The 13,088-nt window shown below is 36.4% G+C and overlaps 1 protein-coding gene across 16 annotated transcripts in view; it reads right to left on the bottom strand.

The window, feature by feature from the left end:
- Positions 1-13,088, bottom strand: part of APC (APC, WNT signaling pathway regulator) — a 144,319-nt gene that overhangs the window by 43,634 nt on the left and 87,597 nt on the right. For 14 of the 16 annotated variants that reach the window (XM_025387550.1, XM_025387546.1, XM_025387548.1 and 11 more), the window contains 2 exons: positions 12,827-12,910; positions 3,069-3,173 (listed from right to left, as the gene is read on the bottom strand). In XM_025387550.1, coding sequence (XP_025243335.1) covers positions 3,069-3,173; positions 12,827-12,910 — 189 coding nt within the window. The remainder of the gene's footprint in view (positions 1-3,068; positions 3,174-12,826; positions 12,911-13,088) is intronic. The other 2 variants (XM_025387553.1, XM_025387555.1) reach the window with 1 other exon arrangement.

Raw genomic sequence — 13,088 nt, 5'->3', positions numbered from 1 at the left:
ACGGAGCAAGACTCCGTCTCAGAAAAAAAGTTATAATTACCTAAGTCGATAATATTTATTAATATTCAACATAAATGCTCTCTGCCAGGTATATATTAGTTGTCTGGCATACAGTGGGGAGCAGGTGTGGCTTAAAGGACTTTAAAAAGGAAGGAAGACAATTAAACCAATGATAAATTGTGCTAAGCACTCTTGAGAGCAGGAATACAGAGTATCAAAGAGTAATTTATTTATTCCAGGTAGGTGGAGACAAGGAAAATGTCCAGGAAGAAGTGACATTTAAATTGTGGGGAAGGATGAGTAAAACATATAATATGAACTGAAGCAGAAGAGAGTTCTAGGCAAAAGGAATGTCCTGTGGAAGGCCTGGACATACTCAAGGAACTGAAGAAGTTGAAGTTGAGGGAGTGGTGAGAAATGGGGGCAAATATTATGAGATACTCTTGGAAGAGCAAGCAACATGAAGAATCTGGATTCTAATATATGGGAAGTAAGTAGCCACTGAAAGGTTTAAACAAATAAGCGATATAATCAGATTTGTGTTTTAGAAGAATAACTGACTATAATATGGAGGATATACTAGAAAAGGCAATGCTGAAGGCTAAAATTTAGATCTTTAAACAGAGATGTAATTTATCATTTTTAATATTTGCATGGATGTACCATATAGGTTCCATGAGGCCAAGGACTGTCTGTACTCTTCAATTATCAATTCTAGAGTCCAATACAGTATTTGGCATATAATACATATTTGTTAATTTAAAGATAATTATTAACAATTGTTAACAACAGCATCTGTTACCTTTTACTAAGCACTGACTATATGCCAGGGACTGTGTTAAGTGTATCTTGCATTTCACTCTCCCAACTGTTCTATGAGGTAGAGGTTTTATCATCATTTTATTTTACTAAAGAGGAAACATTAAAGCTCAGAGACTTTTTGTTACTAAGCTAGTTAGTGAGGGAGTGTGATTTCCTACGTTTGGTGACTCCAGAGCCACTTAACTAACCTACAGCTGACTAACTAATAATTTAACCAATTTATGATCAATGTCCATTTAGGTTATTTCTAACTTTTTGCTATTGTTAATATTATGATGAATCTCTTCAAACATGTCTGATTACTCTTGACTGATTATCTCATTAGCATAAAATCTTAGATGTTGCAATGATGAGCTTCACAACAGGCACATCATATATGATGTTAGATGCATTTGACAAAATTGCTCTCCCAAAAGGCTGTTTCATGTCACACAATTAAAAGTCATATAAGAGAATGCCTGTTTGCTCACCATTACTAATACTGAGTGTTATTGATCTTTGCCAACCCAATGGCCCCCCCACAAAATCTCATTTTAGTTTTAATTTGTATTTATATATCATGATTAGTAAAGTTGATCATCTTTCCATGTTTACAAGTCATTTTAATTTCTTCTTTTATTTCCTGTTCATGTCCTTTGCTCATTTTATTTTTAAAATTACTATTTTTTTACTTCTACGATGGCGTGAGACCATTTTAAGATACTATTTAAATAAATAGTTGTTATATAAATACTGTTTTTTGCATCTTGAATTTTAACTTTTTACATGTCATAAATGTTTGCAAATAATGTGATCTTGGTCATTTGTTTTGGAGTCTCGCTATGATTTCCTGGCATACTAAGTCTCGTGCTGTAATGTGAAATCTATTAATCCTTTCTCTATGGGTCTCCTACCTACATCATGATTATAAAAATGCTACCCACATTTTCTTCTAATTTTTTAATATTTTTAATGGTTTTCATTTTGACATTAAATCTAATCTACTTAGAATTTATTTTGATGTAGTAAGTGTAATATGGATCCAATTTATCATAGCCAGCTTACTGGATAGGTAAGGTTTCCAAAGTACATAATAATTGGAAGATGACCCAAAGCACTAAGAGTTGGTCTATTCCTATGGAAATATTTTTTTCTGTCATATAAGATTGAATTTTTCTTCCTCCTACATATGTGTAGGAATATATAATGTTCCAACTAATTCCCTAGGCAAAAGACAGATAAACAACTCAAATGTGCTGTTTAAATGTAATTGCCTTTGTCCTAATTTACCACTTGTTTTCTAGTATAATGCTAACTAGTAACACTGAATGAAGTATGTTTGTTTTAACTCAGTAAAACGAATTTAAATACTTAAGAATAAGACTTTTTTTTTTTTTTTTAAGAATAAGACATTTTAAGCTTTACATTTTAATGAACTAATAGAAGCATATTCTTAAAAACAATACTACCAAAAGTAACCTAGAGAGACTAAGAAAATTTTCTGTATCAACAGTAGAAAAATTACCTTTAAGAACAATTTAGTGAAATTCTGTTTTTAAAAAGTCATTCATTTACACTATAAACGTATTCACTGAAGAAAATATGGAGGATACAGAACACCCTAAAGAAAAATTCTATCATATTGGGCTGTATTTCAATAAAACTCTAATAGACAACTGATAGTAGCATAACAAGATAATAGTTCTGTGTGTAAAACAAAAAGCTTACTTTCATAATTTTGCTGAAAATGATGTGGTAATAGTTAAGCACAATTAGGCCATGTCTCTTTACTTTTTTGTGTGCATTACAATTATCTTTTTCAGTAAGAGTTGGATTTCTAGATTTAAATAATCTTTAAATACAACAGGAAATAACAAAGCCTTTATAACTTAAGAAAACCCATAAAAATGTCTTTACATTGAATGTCTTAGTGAAAGAGCAAATCTATTCAAGGCAAGCAAAAATAACTAGGTCAAATCATACATATAACGAAAATGCAGCTTAGAGTTATTAAAAAAAAACTACTCACAATCATTTTAGACTAAAACACAAACTACAGCCACAGAAATAGATCTAGAAGATCTTTACAGCATTATTGTTGACATAATAAAGAGAAATGACAGCACGCTGGTACTGAATGCTTCTGGAAATATGCATTCAGGACTAAGAAAATAGGTAAGATTTATAGATCATTCTGAGAACCATCTTGCTTCATACTTTTCTGATATTTAAATAATTTCAAAAATACGATAAAATAATTTATTTACCTGACCATTACCAGAAGTTGCCATGTTGATTTCTGCCACTCCTTGACCTTCATTCTGCCGCTCAGCATCATGTGAGCCGGTTTCATGCTTGTTCTGAGATGACCTCTGTTAACATTGAGTTAACATCATTACAAGCAAAAATGGTGTAGGCTTTCTTAGTTCACAGCTTTTTTTCTTTTTTGTTTTAAAGCTCTGAATACGTCAATTATACAGACTGATAAAGGCATGGAACTGCGTGTTACACTTCATAACCTCTAGTATGATTGGCGGTCGACTATCTCGGTAAGAGGAAAGTGAAGTGTGTCCCTTGAGCATTAGAGCTGCACAAGACAAAGGATTTCCTGAGACTCACTGGAATGCCATCCTCTACCAGCTGCGCTCACATTACTATCAGGAACATAACCCAAGTAGAACAAATAACTATCTTTTCTGTAAGGTTACATGATTCTGACAATTAATGGAGCTGTAAGTAACAACAGTTAAACTATTACCTAAGCTTACAAATATCTTCTACTTAGGTATATTTATACACAGAATATATACACATATATATGTATATCTTCTAATAAAAGTTAGGTGAAATAAAATGATAGGCTCTTAGATTCTGATATGAATAAAACCCAAAGCCTTTTCTAATGCAACCACCATCTGTTAACAGGAAATTAAAATGACAGATTATATCCAGTAAAAGCAGTCATTTCAAGATAGATTATCTCTAGTACAAAGCAATCACTGTATTAAAATACCAGCACAAAATTAAAGAAATAAAAGAATTTCTCACTGTCTTTTATAGAAGCACCTATATGCTCGTTCTAGGAAAACAATATCTAAAATAAAAATTATGCATTAAAAATCTGACCTAACAGTGGATAATTAAATAACAGTGATTCCTAATGGAATTTCTTTAAACATCAAGCTTTCCTAGAACATTTTAAAATTGTGACTTAAAAAATTGATTTATATGCAACATTTCCATCAATAAACTAGTATTAGTTATATGCTGGCAAAAGTGAGGTAGCACTCAGTAATCCAGAATAATTAGAACCATCTGAAAATCATGCTATAGAATTCAATGAAATCCACAAAAATAGATATACATATATAAAGTCAACCTAGTGACAAAATGAATCTAAGACCACAAAGATTTGACATTAACATAAGTGAAGATGTCAATATATTTGAAGAAAATTACTGACCATCTACTACGTTAGTTACTTGCATTAGATGCTGGGGAATACAGTGCTAGCAAAACTAGACTTTGTTCTATGCTATCTTGGACCTTACAGTTTAGTCAGGGACACTGTCAAATAATGACAGAAATAATAAAGGTAAAATTGACAAATGCTATGAAAGAAGGGTACAAGGTGCTGTAAGTATATATAACGGAGAGAAATGAAATAGTCTGGAGGTTTGGAAGAGCTCTCTTGGGAAGTGCTGTTTGAGTAAAAACTTGAAGAATAAATAGGAGTTAACTAGGCAAAGGGGAAGAGTAGAGGATGAGTGTTCTGGGTAAAACAGATCATATGCAGAGGACCCAGGGTAGGAGGGAGCGTGGCTTGTTTTAGCATGTCAAAGAATCATGGTGTGGATAAAGCACCAAAAATAAGGAGGAAAGTAGAACAAAAAGAATACAGTAAAAAAAAAAAAAAATCTGATTTTAATGCCTTTTTCTGTGATTCTTAGATGGTATTCTTGCCTTTTCTACTTATAAGTTATAGTGAGGCCACTGCATGATCACCCCCATATAATTAATACTAATATATTCATGGAAAAAGTTGCATGTAAATTTATTTTTCAAGTCAAATTTTAAATGGTCTAAGTAGGGAGGAAACATAGGAAAGACCAGTTAGGAGGCTACTGTATTAACGTAAGTTGTGAGACAGTGGCACTGTGCACTAGGAAAGCAGTGACAGAGATGAAAGAAGTGGAGACACAGAAGTAAATCTGATTGGATTCACTGACAGATAGGATATGGGGAGTGGAGGAAGAGGTCTGGTGTCGAGTATTACTCCTATGTTCCTTAGCTCACACAATTCAATAATGATGGTGCTACTCACAGAGATAGGTAATACTGAGGAAGGATAAGGGATTTTTGTTGGAAGGTGGGGTAGTAAAGAGTGCTTAGGAGGAGCAGATTATTAATTATGTGTTGAATGTGTTGAGTAATATCCAAGTGCCTTTTTTTTTTTGAGATGGAGTCTTGCCCTGTCACCCAGGCTGGAGTACAATGGCGCGATCTCAGATCACTGCAACCTCCACTTCCCTGGTTCAAACGATTCTCCTGCTTCAGCCTCCCAAGTAGCTGTGATTACAGTTGCTCGACACCATGCCCAGCTAATTTTTGTATTTTTAGTAGAGATGGGGTTTCACTGTTTTGGCTAGGCTGGTATCGAACTCCTGACCTCCTGATCCATCCCCATCGGCCTCCCAAAGTGCTGGGATTACAGGCATGAGCCACCGCACCCGGTCTTAAAGTGCCTCTGACGTGACTCAGTGAGGATGTAGAGCTGACATAGAGATTTAGCATAGAGCTCAGGGCTAGAAAAATATATTTGACAGCCATCAGCATATACATGGTCAGTGAAACCCTAAGCATAAATGACACTGCTTAGGAAGAGAAGATATAGAGAGAAAAGAAAAATAGGCCTTAGGAAATACCCTTAATTAATGTTCAGGAACATGAGTCTATAAAGGCCAGAGAGGCTGGGCACAGTGGCTCACGCCTGTAATCCTAGCACTTAGGGAGGCTGAGGCAGGAAGACCTTGAGCCTAGGAGTTTGAGGTTACAGTGAGCTATGACGGCGCCACTGCATTCCAGCCTGGGCGAGACTGAGACCCTGTCTCAAAACAAACAAACAAACAAACAAACAAAACCAGACAAGTGGAAGAAACCAGAAATGTGACTGATGATGGTGATGGATGACGCATATGGTAACATTAAAAAAAAACACTAATGTTTACTATGTACTAATCACTTAGCACTTATTGATTTATTTAATCTTCAAACTAACCCTATGAAGTATTATTATCCCCATTTTATTTATTTATTTTTTGAGATGGAGTCTTGCTCTGTTGCCCAGGCTGGAGTGCAGTGGCACAATCTCAGCTCACTGCAACCTCCACCTCTCGGGTTCAAGCAATTCTTGTGCCTCAGCCTCCCGAGTAGCTGGGATTACAGGTGCCCACCACCATGCCTGGCTATTTTTTGTATTTTTAGTAGAGACAGGGTTTCACCATGTTGGCCAGGTTGGTCTTGAACTCCTGACCTCAAGTGATCTGTCCACCTCAGTTTCCCAAACTGCTGGGATTATAGGCATGAGTCACCGTGCCCAGCCATTATCCCCATTTTATAGATAAAGAGATGGAGGTGCAGAGAACGTTAAGTAACTTGCTTTCAGTCACATATCTAGTAAATGGCAGAGTCAGAGCTGAAATTGCAACTCAGGCAATTCCAAGCCAGACTACCATTTAACATTTACTATCTTCATTTTCTTTCCTCCTTCCTCTTTCCTAATCACTTCTCTTTATTCTTTCACTGATCCTAGGTTACAGGCCTGCCTGTACTCTTTGATACACTGAAGACAAAAGAAGTGTGGTTGCTCACTATTATGAAAGATTAATTCTAACTAGTTTCCTCATTTCCATAGTTGCTTTACAACTTCTTCAAGGTTTTCTACTCTAGGTAATAGAACTGGAAAAAATTTTTGGTGAGGTATTTAAATATCACAAAATCCATCCATTTTAAGTGTTCGATTAAATGACTTTTAGATTTATCAAGCACAGCTGTAATCCAGGTTTAGAACATTTTCATCATTCCAATAAAATTCCTGCTGTCCATTTACAGTTAATCCTCATTCCCACTTATAGTCAGACAACCACTAATGTACTTTTTCTCTTTAGAAACTTTGCCTTTTCTGGACATTTGATACAAATGGACTTACGTCTCTGGCTTATTTTACTTAGCATGCTCTGGAGGTTCATTCATGTTATAAATTCTGCATCAGTAACTTACTTTTAATTGCTGAATAATATTCCACTGAAGAGATATAACACATTTGGTTTATTCATTCACTGGTTGATACACATTTGCACTGTTTCTACTTTGAAGCTGTTATGAAAAAATGCTGCTAGTGAACAAACATACAAGTCAAAGTCTTTGTGTACACATATATTTTCATTTCTCTTGGCTAGATACCTAGGAGTAAGACTGCTGAATCACATAACTCTATGTTTAATATTTTGAGGAATCACTCAACTGTTTTAAAATGGTGGCTGTACTATTTAAATTCCCACCAGCAATGAGGGACCCTGCTTCTCCACATCTTCATCAATGCTTGTCATTGCCTTTATGATTAAAGCCATCATAATGGGTGTGAAGCAGTGTCTCACTTGAGCTTTGATTTGCATTTCCTTAATGATTGAGTATATTTTCATGTACTTATTTGCCATTCCTACATATACCTTCTCTGGTGAAATGCCTATTTAAATATTTTGCCCACTGAAAAGCTAAGTTGTATTTATCTTTATTAATGAGTTGTAAGAATACTGTGACTTTAGTAAGTATTCTTTATTTGCTATTATCTTTTAAGCCACACTGCATTGTCCTCACAGCTCCCATTCCTCCCGATGTATTTGCTTGTCAATAAATAAACTATGTCTAGAAGAACACACAAGAAAGTCATAGCACTGGTTGCCTCACATACCTTTATGTAACTTCTGAGTTTTGAATCATATGTAATAATTACTAGACTTAAATCATGTCCAGTATGTAGATCTTAAACCAGAGTTACAATGCAGGTAGTCCAAAGAAAATGCTATAAGAAATATGCTTCATGATAGAGAAATTATTTGGCAGAAGCTTTTCCCTTTCTCATATCTACTGCTCTATGAACTAATTTGCAAGTGTCCAATCCCCAATTTTCTCTATCTTCTAGATTCTCCCTCTAACTTACATTAGAATGACAAGAATGCAATAAACAAATCACAAACAGCAAAATTGTAAAAAGTGGTTTTGTTCTTTCTTAAATGTGAAATGGCACCTTCCTTTGGTTTACATTTATAAACTATCAGAATAATGCAACTGATATAACTATTATCATAACAAAAGGAAGCAATAAGAGATTGGATCATAGTAGCAGACAGTCTGCCCTAAATCCAATAATATGAATAAAAAGTTTTGTACAGATACAAGAAGCACAAACAAGTTTCCAACCTGAAAGAAACTTGTAACAGTAATGGAAAATGAGGATTACTATTAATAAATGGTAGTACAATGAAATTCAAGGTGAACGGCATTAAATAAAATAGAGGGCTAATGTATATTATAATACAAATAAAATAATCAACTAGAAAAAATGTGACTATTGATTTAGAATATCAAAACCTGTCAAATGCAGCAAAAGAGTAATAATCAAAATACAAGAAAGATGGGGGGAAAAGAACTAACTGTAACTAAAGCTATTCAATTAAAAACAAAACACTGCCTGTTTAAAAATAATTTAAAAAACAGACCATAAAGAATTTGCTTAAGGACAAAATACAAGTAAAAACTACAGGAGAAAGCCAAAAGGAGAAAGCCAAAACTACAGGAGAAAGCCCTTTTTCAAAGGGCCAGAAAAAGAGAGTCCGTTGCAAAAATTAACACATTCTTTAAATCGCAAATATTTGACTTATACTGGCTTAAGACAATCATGTTAAACTGCTTTTAGGATTATGACTATCACATTTTACTTAAACTGTCTACTTAGCAAATACATGTTTCTACATATTTCAGATTCAGATGTACTAAATCCAAAGTTCCTCAGATATTAAAAAAGCCAGACATGGATGAAAACGTTTTTTGAAAGAACTCTTTCTTTGTAATCTCTTTCAGCTGAGTTTTTGGGGAAGGGGGGATACTCACCCCCTGATCTCCAAATAACCTGCTTTAATGGCTAGTTCTGCATTTTTCAGTTGAATGCTTTATTTCAGTTCCACTTTATTGTTACACAAATTTTTCACTACTTACATTACTTTGACTATTAAATTCTAATCATAGCTGGCAGGTGGTATACTATGATCACCTTCCTTTACAACTTCTTGTTGTCCATGGAGTTAAAGGTTATCTTTACTGTTTTGTTCATTTGGTTTTCTGGGTACATATGACGTATCCTCAGTTTCTCTCCTACTGTGTAAATTTCCTTTCCCTTCAATACATTCAGAAACAGCAAGTATTCTGCTGATTTCATCTTCTTGGAATTAATCTCTCCTGGAATCCTCTCAATAGTTCCAATATGGACTGGTTGCTTTCTCAGGATGTCCCTTCATCTTTACTCTGCAGTTTCGCTCATCTCTTTCTCTTGTATTATATCACCTGGGTCTTGAGTCCCAAAAATTCATTTTTCTTGCTTTACATTTCAATTTCACTTGAGTATATGCTTTAATAGGTTCCAGAAAAGGGTGCATGAGAAAAACGTATTTTTGAGACTTTGCCTATCTAAAAGTGTCCTTATTCCACTCTCAGATTTAACACTTAAGGCTAGAATGGTATTATAAAAAATATATCTGGTCTTTGTTCACTTGTACCTGGCAGAGAGCTTCAAATACCCTTGGAATTTCTCAAGCGATAGGGGTGTATGTTATGCTAATAAGGCAACTCAGGGTAGGCCACCAGATAGCAAGAGGATGGGTGGCTGTCACCATGTGATAAGAGAGTTAGAACTTTGGGCCAGACTGACCTCCAGGGAGAGAAGGGGGCTGGAAATTGAGTTTAATCCTCCTGTGGCCAATTATTTAATCATGCCTACAGAATAAAATTCCAATAAAAATTATGGATACCAAAACTCAGTGTAGCTTTCTGGTTGGTGAATACACTGAAGTACTGGAAAAGGCGGGGCACACTGGCTTACGCCTGTAATCCTAACACTTTGGGAGGCTGAGGTGGGCAGATCACAAGGTCAGGAGTTCGAGACCAGCCTGGCCAATATGGTGAAACCCCATCTCTACTAAAAATACAAAATATTAGCCAGGCGTGGTGGCGGATGCCTATAATCCCAGCTACTAGGGAGGATGGGGCAGGAGAATTGCTTGAACCAGGAGGTGGAGGTTGCAGTGAGCCAAGATCACGCCATTGCACCCCAGCCTGGGCTATAGAGCGAGACTCTGTCTCAAACAAAAACAAAACAATGAAGTGCTAGAAGAGTGACATGCCTAGATTTCCACTAGGAGAAAGCATGGAATCTCTGCACCCCCATCCTCATCCCTACCCGCTTCCCTAGACCTTGCCCCATGTGTCTCTTCATTTGGCCATTCTTGATCTGTATCCTTATAATAAAACAGTTAATCCTAAGTATAGAGCTTTCAGTGAGTTTTGAGCCATTCTAATGAATTAGTGAATGTGAAGGGGTTGTGGGAAGCCTAGAATTTGTAACCCACTGGGCAGAAGTGTGAGTGGTTTGGAGATACCCAACATTTGTGGTTGGCATCTGAGGTGGGAGCAGTCTTGTGAAGGAATCGGCTCTTAACCTGTTGGGGCTGTGCTAACTCTGGGTAGTTAGTCTCAGAATGGAATGGTATCACAGCTCACTCACACAGGGGTGGAATTTATAGACAGCTTGGCAGCAGTCCTGGTGACTTGGGGACACCCAAAACTTGTGGCTGGTGCTTGAAGTAGACAGTCTTGTGATTGACTTTGTCTTTTACTTGTGGAGTTGACTCTAACTCTGGGTAGTTAGGATCAAAACTGAACCCAACTTAAGAGACTTAGTTCCATGTCTCTTCAAAAAAAAAAACAAGGTTTTAAGAAATTGCTACCCTACTTCCCAGTTTCCAGTGTTATTATTTACAAATGTAAAGGCATTTGTATTCCTGTTCCTTTATGTAAAATTTGTTTTCTCTTCCTTCCCTAGAAGGTTTTTAGAATATTCTCTTTATCCCTAGTGATCTGAAATTTCCTCATGATGTGCCTTAGTATAGGATTATTCTCATACATGATGTTAGATACAGGAGAGACCAATTTTTTGGAAAGCTAAGCACCTTGTTAAAATTTCTGTGAAATCTTGATTTATTTCTCTAATTTCCTGTCTCCAGTTTCTCCATTTTCTTTTTAGAACTCCTTTTATTTGGATATTGAACCTTCCTAGAAGGATCTATACTGTCTGGTAGTTAGTGTCCACTCATATTTAAGAGCGGGCTACCTATGAAAAAGTTAAATGAAGCTCTATATCTGAAGAATGGATTTTGTCAACTATAGTTACCCTGTAGGGTGATCTAGGTGGGTTGTTTTGTTGGTGAATTTTTCCATGTAAGTCTCTTTAAGTTTCTTTTCTTGGGTTAGTCACGTTTCTTCTCATTTTTTTTCTCCCTTTTTAATGTTCTCTCAGCAGAACCAGGGCGAGTCACATTTCTTATAGAAGTTCCTTCCAGAAACTTGCCTGGAGATTATAAGCCTGGATGCTAGCGGGGGTTTCAGCATTCAGTAGGTAAATTTTCATGTAACTCAGTTTTTTGTATGATACCCTCACCTTCAATTAAACAAGGCTGACCCCTAACAAAAGACCCTTTGTTGAGACAGGGAAACCCCGTCTCTACTAAAAAATGCAAAAAAACTAGCCGGGCGAGTTGGCAGGCGCCTGTAGTCCCAGCTACTCGGGAGGCTGAGGTAGGAGAATGACGTAAACCCGGGAGGCGGAGCTTGCAGTGAGCTGAGATCTGGCCACTGCACTCCAGCCTGGGCGACAGAGCGAGACTCAAGAAAAAAAAAAAAAAGACCCTTTGTTTACCCTCTCCACCTCTCCAGAGGAAAAAGCTCTCATCTTTTGCTGGGATTGGAAAGGAACAGTCACCTAGCTATGCAGGATTGTAGTGAAGTTCTGGAACTCCATCTGCTTCTTAACAGAGTTTCAAGTATCTTCCTGCTTTTCACCCTTTTTTATTTTTACATCCAGAGGTGTCTAGTTGCTTCATGACTTTTCATTTCTATTGCTGCCTTATGGGTCAACCCTCTCTGATATGCTAGAATGCTGTCACTTGTTTACCTGCTTTCCAGAGCCGCAGATTTTACTGTGGTCACCTTCCCTGGTCTTAATGCCTCTTACATTGTATCCTTTCACTATCATTTTAACGGGGTTTGTGGAGTAAGCACAGGTAAATGTATATTATCAAGTCTTACTATGGATTACCCATAAAAAAGTTTACTTACTGGATAATAGCCAAATTAACTATCTGATTACATGTAAATTGAAAGCTAAGGTAAGCTATCTATATTTACAGTTCTATAAATTTTAACTGCCTAAAAGATAAAATAAAAATAGTCAAAAATTTTGATAATTTAACTTCACGAAAAAAAGTTATGGTATTTAAATTCTCTGAAAGAACATCTATATTCCAGTGGTGCCACATTAAATTATACACATTTTCTTTTTTTTTTTTGAGACGGAGTCTCGCTGTGTCGCCCAGGCTGGAGTGCAGTGGCGCGATCTCGGCTCACTGCAAGCTCTGCCTCCCGGGCTTACGCCATTCTCCTGCCTCAGCCTCCCGAGTAGCTGGGACCACAGGCGCCCGCCACCTCGCCCGGCTAGTTTTTTGTATTTTTTAGTAGAGACGGGGTTTCACTGTGTTCGCCAGGGTGGTCTCGATCTCCTGACCTCGTGATCCGCCCGTCTTGGCCTCCCAAAGTGCTGGGATTACAAGCTTGAGCCACCGTACCCGGCCACACATTTTCTTTTCTTAGACTAACTACCTATTTTTATACCCACAAACAAGAAAGGTAATTTACTAACCTCTGCTTCTGTTGCTTGGGACTGTAAAAGCTGTCGTATACGAAGTATGTCCTTTTCGATTTGCTGAATTCTGGCTATTCTTCGCTAAAATAAAACAAGAAACCTAATTAGTTATGTTTTTATTAATAATATTAATATAAATAATCATACTATGGCTACCACTTAACAGCTCAGGGTTATGCCAAACCATTCTTATTTAAAAAGCCAGACATATAAATATATTCACCCTTTAATAACAAATTGGGTTCAGTTCAATTTTTCT

Source organism: Theropithecus gelada, chromosome 6 (genome assembly GCF_003255815.1).
Source record: "Theropithecus gelada isolate Dixy chromosome 6, Tgel_1.0, whole genome shotgun sequence".
Classification (NCBI taxonomy): domain Eukaryota; kingdom Metazoa; phylum Chordata; class Mammalia; order Primates; family Cercopithecidae; genus Theropithecus; species Theropithecus gelada.
Note: the sequence above shows the minus strand (reverse complement) of the source record. Positions and strands in the feature narration are given on the sequence as shown.